The sequence below is a fragment of the Mastigoproctus giganteus genome, chromosome 5 (assembly GCF_048544385.1).
Source record: "Mastigoproctus giganteus isolate SK-2022 chromosome 5, ASM4854438v1, whole genome shotgun sequence".
In the NCBI taxonomy this organism is placed as follows: Eukaryota; Metazoa; Arthropoda; class Arachnida; order Uropygi; family Thelyphonidae; genus Mastigoproctus; species Mastigoproctus giganteus.
In genome coordinates this window covers 231,507,733-231,526,143 of record NC_143579.1, presented here as the reverse complement: position 1 = coordinate 231,526,143, position 18,411 = coordinate 231,507,733, and the positions used below count along the sequence as shown (strand labels likewise).

At 39.7% G+C, this 18,411-nt stretch overlaps 1 protein-coding gene across 1 annotated transcript; it reads left to right on the top strand.

The window, feature by feature from the left end:
- Positions 1-11,140: 11,140 nt before the first annotated feature.
- On the top strand, positions 11,141-17,945 carry LOC150086267 (dual specificity protein phosphatase 3-like). The gene is made up of 3 exons (XM_090374843.1): positions 11,141-11,294; positions 11,403-11,632; positions 17,740-17,945. Exons 1-3 carry the CDS (start codon positions 11,149-11,151, stop codon positions 17,943-17,945), a joined length of 582 nt encoding a protein of 193 aa, XP_090230969.1. The 5' UTR covers positions 11,141-11,148.
- The last annotated feature ends 466 nt before the right edge of the window (positions 17,946-18,411 follow it).

The window sequence follows — 18,411 nt, the reverse complement described above, 5'->3', positions numbered from 1 at the left end:
GATTATTTGTAGATACACTGGTGTCCAGATAATTGTAGGGCAGCGTGTAATACACAAAACCAAATGCTGTTTTAGTGGGGGAATATTTCTTATTTCAGACAATGTCACCATCTAAAATGAAAGCATATTTATTCACTGGAACAACTAGCAAATGGAAGTTCAGTATCTTAAGTTATCAAATATTTCCAAGTGATCAGTCATCATATCTAATCTAATAGTACATTATTCTTTGTAGTGTCAGATGCAATAAATAAATGTTCATTATCATTCTACAGATAGTTCCACCCTCTGGATTCTCAGTGACCCTCCGGATGGTTGAACCCTACTTCCCTCAAAGCAGTGTTAGCTGTGGTTCAGTTACCATGTGCCTATTGAGGCTGGAACTTCTACAAACTCTTCCCACAGCTTGATACCACCAAACCTGTGTGTAACAAGTCATCATGGCTGGACCCTATCCCAGGAATGACAAGACCACACATGATTTAGCAAACTAGACTACTCACCATGGGCAGGACCATGTCCCATGAATACCCTGCCCAGGCTACATTCTTTGAACTGGACTCTCTGCTCTCTTCAGTGTTCTACCATTCACTTAAGATGTGAACTGGGCCTTCTCACCTAGTTCACTTTACATTCCCTTCCCTGGGAGGGGAGGGGAAGGTCTGTCTCCTCCTAGCCCCCTCTTTCTCCTGGCGGGGACTGCCTCTGGGGTCGCCTTCCCTATCCCCGTATTTCTATATTTCCCCCAGCCTTCAGTCTCTCCCTCCACTCCAACTGTTCCGACTGCATGCCCCTAATTTAACCAGCTAAATTCAACTTCACTTTCGTTTCGTCATTCGGCATTGTAAAATTTCCTAGCGTCAACCTTTTTTTTATAGGCCCTAGCCACCGAAATCTTTGGGAACTAGATGGCAACTGCCAGAGTACTAATATAAACTTCTACTGGGTACCTGACCTGCCTCATGGCAAAGTATGAGCAATGGCTAAAAGGTAAGAAACAACACACACCATGACATTACAAACAGAACAATACCCCTAAAAACAGTACACAACGTGGAGATGGGGAACCCTGTGCCATTATACCCTAAAAACTTTACACTTCATCCTTCTGAACGTGCTATCACCTCAATTTTTTTCAAGCACTGAATTTCTGATGCTTTTTTTTTACAAGAGTCATCCATATCGGAATCACTTACTATGTCACTAGCCTTCTGTTTTTGGATTGTCTTCCCACTGTTCACAGGGACTGATTTCTTCCTCGCTAATGTAATGTGCAACTGGATCTTTCACATTCACCTCAATCCAAGCAGCCAGGTCATTGCTCCAAGACTGCCACCATTCCAAGCAGCCTTTGCTTTTTGTTCTGAAAATGCTGCTAATTCAAGATTATTAGGCTTTGAAGGCTCGAATAATGGGCTGAACTAGTGCAGTTGTTGTTCCTTAGCAGAAACACGACTCTGATCTTGCCATCTTTTCAACCTGCAGAGCACGGATATTGGATATGATGCACTTATGAATATAAGCAAATGTTTAAGGGCCGTTAAATAATTTAAAAGATCTAATGAGTAGGGAGTCATGACTTTAGATAAGGAGATAGTTGCAGTTCACGAGTAGAGCAATGGATGCACGAGTACAATAAGTTACTCGTACACATCACCCCACCAAGGCAGCCAGTCAGAGTGGCCCTAAATTATATTTTGTTAGCAGCTTGGTGTATCTTCATTTAAATTTTAGTTTAATCCCCATGTAAACATCATTCCACACTGCAATGCTGATGTCTGATTTGTTCAGGTGATGTGGCATAATGCTTTATTGTTATGCTAATGAATGAGGTGCCACTTCTGGTTGTCTATTGGGATAAGTTAATGTATGGGGTGAAGTACATTTCATTGTGTTAACAAATAGTAATAATTCATGATTAACTAGTTAAATAGTAATAATCATTAAATAGTAATAATTCATGATTATGCATAACTCACCTAGGCGCCTTCGTAGCCAGGTGGGCAGGAGCAGCAGTGCGTAGCACACGCTTCTTGATTAGACCGGGGTTCGAGCCCGTCACCACCAAATACGGAGGATGCGGAAAGGTCAGGGAATGACCACCGCATAACCCCGGAGCAATATGGCCTTAGTTGCTAATGCTCCTAAAAACCAAATAACAAACAAACAAACAATAACTTACCTAAAAGTGAACAAATATTAGTAAATAAAACAACTGGTGCTCACTCCAAGCATCCATCCGACCAATGATCGCCAATATAAATTCCACAATGTTAATTCACGGTAGTGTAGTGGCGTATGTTAATCATTTTTGAACAAATTCAGTAGAAATGGTTAGTGAAACAAGCAGTTGAACTTCACATTCCTATGGATTTTGATCGTGTTTGGCATAACATCCGGGGGCTCACATTTGGTGAGCCCCTGGATATTGCCTTGCACACCCAGGGTCCTGAGCTGGATATCATCAGTCTTCTTTTTCTTGATGATTCCCTTCTCTCTCTCTCTCTCTCTGGGTAACTCAGAAAATTTTTTCGTCTGGTGCAGCAAAAGCCTCAGGCTTCCTTGCAACATATGGCTAATAATAATAAATGACTGATAAAGAGTTCATCCTATGGACTCCCTCTTCTATGACAGTAAAGCGGTCTCACCACTTTTCACTAGTTTGGAGAGCTCGAGGTTCAATTCCCATATATAACCCCAGGGATTCACATCTGGTGAATATGGGCTTGGCACACCCAGGGTCCTGAGCTGGATATCTTCATTCTTCTCTTTCTTGGTGATTCCTCTCTGTCTCTCTCTTAGGGTTACTCGGAAATTTCTTTCGGCTGGGGCAACATAAGCCTCAAGCTTCCTTGCACTATATGGCTAATAATAAAATATAACGCGGAATTTCTAAAGAAAAGTTTAGTGAAACGAGCAGTCTTCAATTGAGGCTGTAGCTGGTTGATTTCAGGCAGAGGAAGTAGGTTTCTCCCTTGGGTTGTTCTGGGTTTTTAAGCCCGCACAACATGCAAATCGACCAGTGAACGCATTTCCATAGACTATGTACAGTGGTGCAATATGGTCTAATTTGTTAATGATGGCTGGCACACTACATTCCACCTTCCAGTTTCAGAAACCTTGCTCTGCTCAAACAACTACCTCAATATCCACCACAAATTCTCTAACAGCATGTCTCTGTGTATTTTATCAATAGTGAAGAAATTTCAATGCTGAAACTCAGTTCTGTCTTATTCCTTACAAAAACGAGTCTGCAGCTTCTGTGCTCATCTGCAATGACACTCAGATTTCTAGACAGATCACATTCCTTTAGGGGATTAGGTTACCCCCGCTTTTCCCATCTCTTGGCATAAGCACATTACAAATATTACTTCCTCTGCATCAAAAAGGTTTTCTTTTTCGTTGTCATCCTTACTTTGTTTCTAAACAGCTACCAACTATATTAGTCTTCCAATCCACTACACCACTTAATATTGTTCCCACATCTCGGGCAGTTCCCCTTAAAATTTCTCACAAGCTCTGAGTCCATTCAAAGGACAGCAATAAGGTTAATTATTGCCCATTTCTTACAAAGTTTCCATTTTTTTTTTTTTTTTTGCCTTGTAGATGGCCAGTTTTTCTGTAGATACTTTCATTGGTATTTCTGAATTGGCATATGTAATTCCTCTATTCTCTTCCAAATGCGTGGGTAACAGCATCCATTCCCTCTCCACTTCTTAACACACAGAACGAACGTTTACTCGTTTATCCCTTCTACATTGTTTTCTCGAATAACCTTCCTTCATATGTATTTCCTGAACAATACAGAAGTTCAAGTCTAACGTTAAAAAAATGTCTGCTCTCTCATCCTCCAACCCATCGACTGTACTAATACTGTAGGTTGTAATACTTTCTTGTTTAGGGTTTCATAAAAAAATTCAAGGTAGTTGTAAAGTGAAGGACCTCTGGGTAATTGTATAATCTGATATCATATACAGTGTGCTGCCACTTTATTAGGTACATCTACCTAGTAGCGTGTTGAGCCTTCAAAACAGCCTGAATTCGTCTAGGCATGGGTTGAACAAGATGCTGAAAACGTTGTGCAGGAATGGAGTACCATGCAGACATGAATGTGTCACGCAGTTCCTTGAGATTCAACGGAGGTGTAGGCCTGCAGCGAACAGCTCATCCCAAATATGTTCAATAGGACTGAGATCCAACTTGGTCAGCAACGATGTTTAGGTACGATGTGGAATTCAGATGTGAATATATGGGTATCAATGGACCCAACGTGTGCCAAGAAAACATTCTCCACACCATAACACTGCCCCCACCATCTTGCACAGTAGTCAGACATGACAGGTCCATGGATTCATGTTGTTTTCGCCAAATTCTGAGTCTTCCATCAACATAATGTACCAGGAACTTCGACTCGTCAGACCAAGCAACTGTTTTCCAATTCTCGATAGTACAGTGCTGGTGTTGCGGTGCCCACAGGAGGCGTGCTCTCTTGTTCTTCATTGATAACAAAAGTACGCGATGTGGCCGTCTGCTGTTGTAACCCATTCGCAACAAAGTGCGACTAGTGGTCCGTTGCGATATTTTCTGCGCACCAAGGTTGTATTCTGACGTGATGTGCGACATTGGGGCCCGTCTGTTTGCTTGCACAATTCTAGCCATCTTCCTCTGACCTCTCTCATCAACAAGCGATTTTCTTCCACAGGAGTGCCGTTGAGAGGATGCATTCAGTTCGTTGCACCATTCTCGATACATCCATGAAACTGTGGTGCGTGAAAACTTCAGGAGAACTGCCGTTTCAGATATGCTTTGTCCAGCACGTCTTACACCTACTACCATACCACGTTCGAAGTCCGTTAGATCACTCCTTTTCCCCGTTCTTGCTATGGTTTGTACGCTTAATTGATACTAGAAATGTTGTTCTGCTGCATTTATATCCACAACTGTGGTCACGTGACTTGCAATGTTTTGCAAACGTTACTGAAGAATAATGCCTGTTTGCATTATTCTTCAGAAATGCAAATAGGCTCCTATAATAGCCCATGGGGTTCTGTCTGATAGAGGACATTGTAATAAGATAATATTTAGGCTACATTTGGAATCCTGAATACAGTATAGGTTTTAAACTCATTTTAGAAGTTATGAGTACAGAGGAGATTAACAAGATTATTGGGGGGGGGTACAAAAGGATATTTTACCAAGAAATACAAATTAGGTGTCTGTGTGGTGATCTATATGAAGTGCATAAGGCATTTAAAGGGTTGAATAAACAATGCTAATGGCATCTTTACTCTTTTTCGGATGATACGCACAAGTGCACATAAATAGAGTAATTGCTTGTTGGAATAAACTTCCACCATGTTTTGTGGAAGCGGGCAAATTTGCACTTGGGAAGGTACCTCCTAGTTACAGCTCTGGGTTGGAATAATTTTAGACTTGGCCGAATATGATTCAAAGAACCTCTATCGTTTTAAGTGATGAAAACACCTATTATAAATTCGTCAAAATGGCCGCAAAACATTCATTCATGAATGTTTTGCAGGTTGAAGTTTACAGATCTCTTGGAAACAAATCAACAGAGAAACACAAATATCGAGCCTCCATACATGTTAGGGAACCAAAAGCCCACAAGGTTGTTTTCCCAACCAAATCCATTATGGACAGAAAGTATCATCCATTTAAGTCGTTCAAGTACCAGGCTATTTGAACTTTACACAGTCAAAATGGATATTACATTTCTCAGCAACATGTCTAATCAAGCGATTATAATATTCACTGATTGCAGTAATTGCTTTGCAACACATATTTCCTTACTTTTACCCTATTTGAAAGAAATCCGTGCAAAAAAAAGAATTTATGTTCTTTTATTGCACCAGTCCGAAAATTTTTTTGCCACACCTCGTATATATGCCCTGGAAGGAATTAAATTGGGAATCCATCAAGCTGTGGCTGCCGATGTGTTGCACTTGATCATCAGGCAAAACAGTGGCATCCACCAAAGCACAATGTGCTGGTCCCACAGGAGCTATTGTTGTCAGAGAAACGGGATATATATTGTGCAAATAGAATAGGTGGAACAGGACCAAGGTAAAGTACTGTAGATGAAGTTGATGACACTGTAGAGCAGATATCATCTTTCAAGGACTCAAAACGTGATATTCTTGTATACGTTGGCACCAATGACATTAAGACTAGGAAATCTGCAGACTCCTCAACAAGAACAGGTCAATGTTTGAAAAAAGTAGCAACTGCCCAGACGTGATAGGAGGGAGTATATGTTGAGAGCCTTGTCAATCAATTCCACCAAAGGCTAATTGGGTAAAATATTTCTCAGCATCGTCTGTACTTGTTAACAGGAGAGACTGCCTCTGTAGGGACGGGATACACTTAAATAGACAGGGTGCAAGAATATTTGCTGATTCTATGGAGGTAGTTTTAGGTGGGTCGGAAAACTGCTAGCTTGGTGGCGGGGATACACAGACTAATAGATCAACAAGTTCCACAGGCAGAGGTGAAAGTGATTCTTGCACTATTTCTATTGGAAAGAATAACAGCCTGGAAAGCAAGACAGCAGGGATTTCAAGAACTGTTGGAAGTCATTATGGAACAAATTGTTGCAATAGGGTTTTAGGAGCATCAACAACTAAGACCATATTGTTCCGTGTATAGTGTCTGTAAATTGAGTATGTTCTGAGGTCAATTTTCTTTTTTTCTGGACAAAAAACCCTAGTTTCCGGGAGAAAAAACCATGCTACCCTCGCCTGAAACCAACTAACTCAGCCACGTTGTGAAAAAGGCCCATATAAATTCCTCACTTCATCGACAGGACTCAACTCAGGTCTGTTCCACCGAGTGTGGGGAGCACTGTGATCCTACCAACTGTGCTAACCACAAGAGCTATGGAACAAGTGAATACATGGACTGTTTTAGGGTAAGTAAGAGTAAGAATAGGTACATGCATACTTACATTTGCACCAATGCTAGCAGCATAGTAAATAAATTTGATGAATTTGTAGTGCTGATAAAGATATCAAATGCAGACATTGTCATTTCAGAGACGTGGTGTCACTCAGATAAGAGTTGTAGAATTTGAATATGTGGAGTACAATGTATACAGAAAGGATAAACAGGGTAGGAGGGGTTATGCTCTTAGTTAAGGAGCACATAAAATCTAAGGCAGTGCATCCAGTTGATATTGGTGGGCAGTACAATGTTGGGCAGTTTGATGTGACCAGCTCTAGGAAACCAAAAATGAGAGCAATAGTACAATGAATAGCTGTCGGTGAATAGAGTGGGCTAGTAAATCGGAATGTTTTATAATGGGGATTTTAACTTTCCAGATATTGACTGGAACTTGTGGGTTGGACACTTGTGGACAAGCAAGACTTTTGTGGATTTATTGGATGACTGTTTTCTACAGCAGCATATTAGAGAGGCAACAAGAGGGAGTAGTACTCTTGAGCTAATTATTTTATCAGCAGTGATTATTCATGTATTAAGAATCTGCAGGTAGAGGAACCACAAGGTGGCAGTGATCACAGTGTATTTATTTGAGATTTACTTAAAGATGTAACTACCATCAAGGGTAAAGGGGAGGATTGTTTTTGTAAAGGTGACTGCACTTGTTTCAGTCACCCACAAAAACAATATGAACCGAAGCCTTACCAAGAAAGGCTTCGGTTCTGCAAATTGCAACGTCTGGAGACTAGGCACCTGCGAGGGGATCTGATTGAGGTGTTTAAAGCTTTGAATGGATTGAGCATAGTCAATGCTGATAGAATTCTTCCTCTTGAGACCACACACATAAGGGGCTCAAATTCAAATTGAGGAAGGACGGTTGCAAAATAGATGTGTGAAAGTTTTGCCTTTAGCCTGCGAACGGTTGATTGCTGGAAGAAATTTTCATTTGCTGTGGAAATTGATAATTTAAATAAAATTCAAGGAAGAAGTAAAGAAACGATTGGAGGGATTGAGCCTGGGTCGGTAACACAGTGGTGTTGTCACCGTCCTCTCTGCACCGAGTGGTAAAGGACAGGGTTTGAATCCTGTAGATGACGCGAGGAACTTTTATGGGCTTGTTTCACTCCGTGGATGAGTTAGTCTGTCTCAGGCGTAGATAGCAAGGTTTTCCCCCCGAAAAACTGGGGGTTTTCGTGCAGTATAGCAGGCAAATTGACCAGAGAACACTCACAATCTACAGATTCAATACACAAGGGTAGAAATAACCTTCTGGGTGACCCTAATAAATAGTTTTTTTATTATTATTGTAGGGAATGAATAGGTACAATCGGAGGTGGTTTTTTTTGGCTGATGCTCTATAAGCTTGCTCTGTTGCATTATTTGTATATCATGAAATTTCTATATTATAAATTAAAGAAATTGTAAATATTCTAATCTTGTTATTATGATTTAACTTCGATTATCGGAGAGGTTGTGATGCAATGTCCCGAATCGCATCCCTGCTGGCAATATGCTACTGATAATGTTCCCAAGATAGGAAATATAGCTAATTAATAAATTTCAATATGATTGCGTTGGGAATTAAGGTAATTTAATTAAGTAAATGTTTTACCTATGCTCATTAAAGTGTTGTTTCACTCTTACTATAGCACTGTATATATAACCACAATTTACAATTTTTTGTAGTTTTGAGAAGATTAAAGATATGTATAATATCGGAATATGGATAGATTATTAAAAACAGCCGTCTATCTACAGAAAAATCATTGTGATCTTTTTGATCATTTCGATAATCGGTGTAAAATATGTAGTAGATAAAACAAGACTCCCAGATACTCATAATTGGGTGCTTGAAGAATTCTTTAATCGTATTTCATGTGCTGCAGTCTGCCCTATAAAACTTCTCCCTTGTTCGTTGGTTTCACAGTCTCCCTCCTTCACAGAAGAGGGTAGAGGGGAGAAGATTATACCCTACAATTTGGCCAAATTCTTGTGTATAATCAAATACTCGACAGCTTGACCAAGTTTCTGAGTTCATATGAAAGAACTCCCCACTTTTGGAGGGATGGTGTAGAATTCTGAAGCCCATATACAACACTGTTTTAATTTCGAGTTACTGTAGCAAATAACTTGTATTTTTAAATTATATTTTATTTTTGCTGTATTTTAACGTAAAAATTCATATAAAGATCCGCTTATTTTCCACCAGATGGCAGCATCTTCCACAATCTAGAATTTTAGTAATCGTTTGGAATTAGTTAAATTTGTTACTTTGTGTGTTTTGCATTCTATTTTTCTGTATTCTTTTAATTTTTTACACTTTGTTACAAATTTCTTCTACATCTGTGAATAAGATTTAATCACATTTAAGACAAACTGAATAATAATCTTTACTACAACAGCATTTTTAACACTGTACAGTTTTTATTGGTATGACCAAATAAAAATTACATTTTGGTGGATATCATCTGTATTATCCACACGTTTATTTTTAATGGATCCATATTCTTTTTTTTGTCCAAATAAAATCGCATTAATGGCTCTGCCTTTGCTGCCAAGAGAAGCGTTCTTTGGAGGACGCGAATGTCTATATTTAGGTTATACAAGGTAGCTGCAGCTAATAGTTGTTCTGACTATTGGAGTAAAGAAATATAAAAATAGGAGAGTTAGGCTTAGCAGCATTGCTAGTTAAAAGGTAAGTTCGTGTTGGTATATGTCCATTCTATTTAAAATAAAATAGCATAGAAAATTTTGTATAAAACTGAACTTTTTAATAGAATAAGCAGACAACAAACTTACCAAGCAAATTAATTTGTTTGAATTTCACTGAAAAAGTTTTGTCCACACTATTTTCTATGCCCAAATTTATTAAAAAAAACTGAAATTGTTAAGTATAAACAATCACAATTAAAGTAGGGGGAAAAAAACAGGCTGCTCAAGGTCACTTACTTGGCTTCCCACTCCATACTAACGCTTTTAAAGAGAGGGCCTAGTGAGTGACCTTCGGCTGCCTGTTGATTTTTTCTCTACTATAATGTTTGAGTTACTCCTTCCTTAAAGAAAATCGTCCAGCTGTATGAAAAAAATGACTCATTGTCCCACTTCTTTTGGACTCGTATCAAATGAAACTTTTTAAAAATTACATAGATATATTATGATTTATGAACAGCTAACTAAAAACTGTTTCCGCACGGTGTGGTGAATAGTATTGGCCAGTTTGCTAACTACAAGAATACTTACTTTTATTCACCACTGGCGTATCTTTGGGTTGGGCTGACATCATAAGAAAATTTAAGGAAGGAGAACCATGCCTGTACATAAGGAAGTTCCTTCTCTGAAAATACCTTCATTATTGAAATAGTAATTTTTAATGGATGTTTGGCACTGTATTGCCCAAAGTAACAACACACCTACATGTTTCAAAGAATGTATTATTCATGCAATATTTGAAATAACATCTCGGCCCACCTTTTGACTTTAATTTCGTGCTGTATCCTCATCAGCAGACTCTGGACATTTTTGATAATTGGAAGGTGGTATTTTGGTGCATTCCTTCTTCAACACTGGGATAACTAATCTACTAATGGTGTGTTGGCTTGGCCCAAGGCCGACATTCCAGTTTCTCCCAAAGGTATTCAATGGGATTAACATCTGGGCTCTGGGCAGGCCAACGAAGCTTTTACACGCTCATAACTTCAAAGCAAGTCACTATAGGCTACACAGTATGACATAGAGCATTGACATGCTTTAACAGCAAAGTGCCAGTAGTACAGAGAGGGTTAAAGCATTGAGTTAAAGCAAAGTACCACATGGCATTCATTTTTATAAGAGTGGTACTCAATGATTGTAGCCCAGAACACACAAACTAACCTCAAAGTTTGTAGGACATACTGGTAAATAACGTTCCCCATATTTAGACATAAACACGGCCATAACATAACGAAAGCACTCAATAAACGCACAAAAACTTAGACCGCTGTAACGATAGATGAAGAAACACAATTCAACAACGAACACTGATAGTTTTGTCTTTGGTCGCAACAACAGTGCCTTGCCATGCGATTCCTAGAACTTTGTAGCCGTACTTCTTATAAACAGATTTCTGTTTTTAATTATCGGCAAATTAAATCGTTCTTCTACGAATAAGAAAACTCTCCATGCTACTCTGATGTTTACAGGATTTCCGAAATTATGTGCAGCTGGTCTTCATCGAAAGACAATCGTCAATGCCTTCCATCTGAACTTGCAGCTATTATCACAGCACCATCTGGTGGTATTTACGAACTACCTACCGATGCATATAATGAAGTCTATCCAGGAATATTCCTTGGAAACGGGTAAATTCATTTTCATTATTCCAATTTTTTTTTTCACTGAGAATTACTTTCGATGGTGCCACAGTCTTTCTTAGAGATTTTCATCCCTACTTTCTCTTTTCTTCGTAGGCTGACTGCTATGAACAAAGAAATTCTGAAGAGACTTGGCATTACCCACATTCTGAATGCTGCCCACGGTACGGATATCAGTCTTAACCTCATTAATACTTCTGCTGAATTTTATCGCGACATGGAAGTTCAGTACTTGGGTGTTCCTGCCTTGGATCTCACCAGTTACCAGTTGCATCCCTATTTCAATGAAGCAGCCGATTTTATACAGAAAGCTCTGGATGGAAATGGTAAATAAATATTCTGTTACTGTATGATTCAGTACTTATCATTTGTAAAGTTAATGCGAAGTACATGTACTGATGACCATCATTTCGTTAACTATTATACTGAAAAGTCTAATTTATTTATTAGTACTAGCTAGTTATCAAGTAGATCAGGTGTTCAAATTTTCGTGATCTAAGTATGCCCTTTTATATTTAAATTTTTTTTCCGGACCCTTCCCCCTTAAAAAACCGAATTATATTTTTATTTAAAGAAAAAAAAAAGTTTTAAATTCCAGGTTTTACTGCTAATTTCATATAAATACACGTCATTTTACGTGTATTTATATGAAATAATGCCATAAATTGTAAATTTTATTATTTCTTAAATATTTATATATTTTTTTAAATATTTATTTATATTTATGTAAAGTATTAATTTCAAAATTAGTGGTTTATTCCTGTAGATCTCCGCGACCTCTAGTTTGAAAAATGTGAACCCAAACCGTCATTATTTTATATCATTATAATTATGTGACTAAATCGTGGATATAGCTTAGCTTAATTTTTAGCTTAATTATGTGATTAAACATAACATAAAATTTATTTTAGTTAACGTTACCGATAAGCTGATTTTTCTACCAGCATTCAAAACTATTTTAAATGGTAGAGAAATAATTTATTAAACTTGAAATACAGCTGAACTTACCTAAATATATATTTAAGATATATATTTAAGTTTGTTGAAAATTGTTTTCTTATTATTAGAATTGCGCAGGTCAGATATTGATCACTAGATGGCGGCACAAGTACATTCTCAAATCGTGTTTTCTTACTCTATGAACTAAACATTTATTATACATAAAAAAAAAAACAATAAACAAAATAATAAACAATAATAGTCATCAAATTAGTTGATATGGCTTGTTATTATTATTATTGCTGCTCTTATATTATTTCTCCCTGATTGGAGGTTCCACCTCGTTACGGGTATTGCTATCAAGTACACAGGGTGGTTCTTATGTCTGGTGTTACTGTTGGTCGAGGAACTCTCTGACTATCCTACAGGTGTTCAGGATTGCTACTTTCTGGAGTTCCTTGTAGGTATTCGCTGGAGACATTGCTTGCTGTTATGTAGGATCTTTGGCACCTTACCTGTGGCTGCCACGATGATCGGGATGGTCGTAACTTGTTGCATACGCCACATCTCTTTGATCTCCTGTTTTAGGTTCGTGTACATCCTGATTTTTTCCCATGTGTTTTCTAAAGTTTGCCAGTGTTGGGTACCGCTACGTCAATCAGATAGGTAGTCTTTTCCTTCTTGTCCACAAGGCAAATTCAAAATGGGAAGCATTTAAAGAACTTCTCTTGGAAGCTACTAGTCTTTACATACCAACTAAGAAATATTGTTCAAGGTTTAGGCCTAAATGGATGTCAGATGAACTAATGAGACATGTGGCAGAGAAGAAAAATGCATGGGATACATATAAATTAATGGATGACATAGAAGCCTATGATAGATATAAGCTGGTCTGTAACCAAGTCACAAAGGAGATTAGGCAAGCAAAGGCAGATTATGAGAAATCCTTGGCAAAGGATGCAAAGAAAAACAGAAAAGAGTTCTTTATCTATGTAAATTCTAGAAGGAAAGGATTGAATCAGATTGGTCCACTGGATATTGATGGTTCAACAGTTGAGGATCCTGCTCAGGTGGCTAACAAACTAAACGAGTATTTTGCATCGACATTCCCACATGAAGAGTTATTCAGGAAGGGGAATGTCAGAGGTGAAGTAAACTCTGGCAGTGAGCTAGATGATTTTGTAATAAATGAGAGGAAAGTGGAGGAGAAATTGTTGAGGATAAACATAAAAAAAGGCACCCGGAGTGGATGCGATCTATCCAGTTATAATAAAGGAGGCAGCAAAGGAAGTAAGCAAACCCCTAGCCATAATTATGAGAGCTTCCTTGGACTCAGGGGAGGTACCCATAGACTGGAGAGGTGCAAATGTGACCCCAACTCACAAAGGAGGATCAAAGGGTGACACAAGTAATTATAGACCTGTGAGTTTAACTTCTGTTCCAGGAAAATTAATGGAGGCACTGGTTAAAGAAGCACTGCAGGATCATCTAGACAAGACTTCAGTTACAGCACGGACACAGAATGGTTTTGTTAAGGGAAAGTCTTGCCTGACCAATTTGATTGGATACTATGATGCAGTCACAAAAGAACTGGATGCAGGGAATAACTTTGATATTATATACTTGGATCTTAGAAAGGCTTTTGATACTGTTGCACATGGAAGACTGCTGCACAAATTGGAGCAGTGTGGCATTGTAGGCAAATTGCTGCTATGGATAAAGGGGTGGTTGAGGGGGAGAAGACAGAGAGTGGTAATCAATGGACACTGTTCATCGTGGACTAATGTTATTAGTGGAGTCTCTCAGGGTTCAGTGTTGGGTCCATTGTTGTATATCAAGCTTAATGTCCAAGCTTGCAGACGATACAAAGTTGGCAGGGTTGTTAAGGACACTACTGTCGCAATGCTGCTGCAACAGTATCTGGAAAGGTTGAGCAGATGGGCTGAGAGGTGGCAAATGAAGTTTAACATTGACAAATGTAAAGTACTACATATGGGAAACGAAGAGCAACGTATCAACTCTGTGGTACTACACTGACAGTGGTAGAGAATGAAAAGGACCTGGGGGTAATTGTGCAGGCAGATATGAAGTTTTCTGAGCAGTGCAGACGGGCTGCACGAGTAGCTCATGGTGTCTTGTTAATGATATACAGGAATTTTTCTAGCAGGGACAAAGGAGGCGATTATTCCCTTGTATAAGGCAATGGTGAGGCCCCACGTTGAGTACTGTATACAGATCTAGAGGCCTCATTTTAAGGATGTAGAGCTGCTGGAACGACTACAGAGAAGGGCAACAAGATTAGTGAATGGAACAAAGGGTTGCTCTTACGAAGAAAGGCTTAAGTTTTGCAAATTACAGAGTCTGGAAACTAGGCACCTGCGAGGTGATCTGATAGAGGTGTATAAAGCCTTGATTGGTTTCAGTATGCTCAATGCCGATGGGATTCTTCCTTTTGCTCAAGATAATAAACACTTGAGAGGGCATAAATTCAAATTGAGGAAAGACAGATGTAGGATAGATGTGCGGAAGTTTGCCTTTAGCCAGCGGGTAGTTGGTTGGTGGAACAGACTTCCTTCCTTTGATGTGGAAGTTGATAGCCTAAATAAATTTAAGGCTCAGCTGGACAGGTATTTTTCGAACGAAGGAGGGGTGAAATGGGAGTGTTTTTTTTTTTTTTTTCCTTTGGGCTGATGCTGCATAAGCTTGCTTTCTTGCATCATATGCCTCTACTAATGCTAATGATAAGGGTTATATCCGGTCTGTTGTGCGGGATTGCCTTATCCATTATCATGGCGCGGTTCCAGTACAGCTTGTGGGTTGGGGTCGCTAATACTGCCTGGGGTTCGTACTTGTTGTACGATACACTTTCTTTGATCAACTGGTATTTCCTTGCTAGCTTTTGATGTATTATCCTGGCTACTTGGTCGTGTCTATGAGCGTACTCAGTCTGGGTGATCACCTTGCACCCCAGGGTGATGTGTTGGGTCGTTACTGAGGACGCGTGTCATCGGACACTGGGCTCTTTGGCGATGTATTTTCTATAGTTTCTGGTGTTGAATCCTTCAATCTTGGGGAAGAGCGTCCCGTTCGTGAGCCATGCATTGGAAGCAGTTTTATCTATGTGATCTTGATGGATATCATTATAGTTTCTACCATGGAGTGTCTTCTCTGCCCATCTTTCTAGCTTCGTTTGTGCCTCCTGGTTGGGAGGAGACTCCTCGCTCTTAGGTTGAATGGAGTATACCGCTTGTCTATTTTCCTTATGGCCTGGTGGAGTGCTGCTGTGTGTTTTTGGAAGTAATCCTTCAGGTTAGCAATCGCTGTTTTCTGTTGCTCGAAGAGGTCTCTCATGCCCCTTCCTCCTTCTTTCCGAGCAATTGTCAGTCTCTCCACTGCTGACTTTGGGTGGTGTTGGCGGTTCTTGATCATCATTGTCCTTGTCTTTCTCATGATATCATCAACCTCGGTGTTAGTCCAATCTATTACCCCGAAGGGGTATGTTAGCAATGGGACTGCATAGGTGTTTATGACTTTAACTGTGTTCCCTCCGTTCCGCTTTGCTTTCAGTATGCTTCTTAGTCTCTGATGGTATTTTTCTGTCAGGCAGGCCTTAATTTCCTTGTGCTGCAACTGCTGAGCCTGCATCATCCCCAAGTATTTGTAGGCCTCTCCCTCCTCTGCCATGGCTTCGATCTCTTTACCAGTTTGTAGCTGGTAGTTTCGATTGACTAATTTTCCCTGGTGCAATCCGTGGGTCGTGCATTTGTCTAAACCAAATTCCATCCTAATATCATTTCTGAATTCTTCGGTGATCCGGAGTAGTTGCTGGAGTTGCTTCTCGGTTCCCGCATAGAGCTTGATGTCATTCATGTACATTAGGTAGGTGAGGGTGTACAGGTTCTTCCTTCCTTCTTTGAGGTTATATCCGTACTTGCTGCTGTTGCTCATGGTGGATAGCGGGTTAAGTGCTAAACAGAACCACAGTGGGCTCAGGGTATCTCCCTGAAAGATTCCTCTCCTGATGGGGATTGGCCTGGTTGTGATGTTCTCAACCTTAATGATGGTACTCCATTTCGCCGTCGTTTCTCCTAAGAAGTTTGTCACAATCGGATTGATTCTGTAGATGTTCAGCGCCTCTATTATCCAGCTATGAGGCACGGAGTCGAAGGCCTTGTGGTAATCGATGTAGGCTTATTCTATAACCGCAGCATCTATGGTTAATTGCTCTTTGCATCCTTTGCTCAGCCGCTTGCATTCTTTCTGCTGTTTGCCCATTATGTTCCTGGCTCTCCAAGTGGTCTGATAACTTCCTGGTTATGCAGCTGGTCAGGATCTCGTACATTGTTTGGAGGCAGGTGATTGGCCTGTATTTCGCCGAGTTTCTTGTATCTTTGTCTTTAGGATTCAGATATGTGATTATTTGAGTGAGAAACTTCGGTATTGTCTCTGAGTGCCTTATCATTCGGGTGAACTGCTCTGCCAGGTGCTTGTGTGTGTGCAATTGAGTTTCTTGTACCAGTAGTTGTGAACGTTATCTATTCCTGGAGTTCGCCAGTTGTGAGAGTTCTTTGTCGTCTGTTTTACTTCTTCTTCCCGAATCTCCCACTCTCTCATCTCATGTACGTCCATGGTTTTCTTTCGTTCTAGTTCTATCCAGGGGGCTCGGCTGTTATGTCTTACTTCCCTGCTCTATTTGTTGCCCCAGACCTCCTCAATCGTCTTCTGCTCATATGGTCCGTTACCATTTTTCCCGTCTTCTCCGAGATTCATATAGAAGCATCTTTGGTCCTCATCGAAGATTCGGCTGTTTATTTTCCTGTGGGAGCTCTCTTTGTATCGTCGTAGTCTCTTGCTGATTGTGAGGAGGTTCTGCTTCAGTGTGTCGAAGTACTCTCATATTCTCTGATTGTTTGTCTCATGTTTGCTGTGGATGCTCTTCGCTTTTACAATCAATTTCTTACTCCTATTACCCCGTTGGTATTGGATCAATTGGCCTATCTTGACTCTTAATTCTTCTATCTTTTGCAGAAGTCTTCTTTCCCAAGCTGGCTGTTCCTTTTGTCTCTCGTTTCTCTTCCATTAATCCTAGTGGCTGTTATGGCAGCACAATACACGACTGTGTAGATGGCCTCCAGTGTTGCACCATTGTTGTCCAGGTAATGTGGTATTATTTGCCGATTGAGGTGGTCTGTGACTCTCAACAAGGTTCTATCGGCCTCTGCTTTGGTATCACGTGGATCTTTGTGGGGTCCATACCTTCGAATTCTGTTAGGACCTTCTTCCACTCGTCCTCTATTCTGGATATCATGACCTCGTCTCTTTCCACTTCAGCTGCTGTGGGTTGTATTTCTTCTTGCTCTTCCTCCTCTGGTTCCGTATTGACCATATTCTTTTTCCTTTGTAGTTGATCGTCCACGTCTTTTTTATTAATGAACTGTCTTTGTTTTGAATGGAAGTTTATTGCCAATAACTCAGATTTCTTCTGTACTTTTAGGTCAAATACTAGTTCACTGTCGTCAAGGGATCAGCCGATCAGCTGCATTAGTCCTTGCTTTTCTGATGATTAAACTCCATCTAACGGCACAAGAAGCCACACGAGTTGTAAGAAGGCAGAGAGAAATCAATCCAAATGAAGGTTTTTTAGAACAACTGTGTAACCTAAATGAGATTCTGTTTAGAAAGACTTCAGATTCAGAATAAATTTGTATTTAAATTCCCCTTGTTTCGAGCTTTTATTAGTATTAATTATTACCTGCCTGTCCATTTTGGGCAGCGTTTGAATTTCAACAAATCAAGACAGTGCAATGTTATCTTGAGATCCGAACAGAAGGTCCAGCATGAACTTAGGAGACGTCTTTTATTGTCTAACCATGATGACAGTTAATTTTTATATATTTTCTGGATAATTGATGTTTCCCAGATGCACACGACACCCTTCTGGTGAGCCCGATTGATTTTTCTGGAAGAGGAGGGATAGAAAAACGCAAACCATGAATACAGTTTCTTTAGAGGCAAGAAAAATAAATGTGACTATTGAAAAAGTTGGACCATCTTTTTTACTCTTTCTATCGAAATTCTCAGAAGCGTTCTTTGTGTAGATGTGTTTATGCACAAAAGGCATTGTGTTATTATCCGTCCATGCGCAGTAGTGCATTCGGTTTTACAT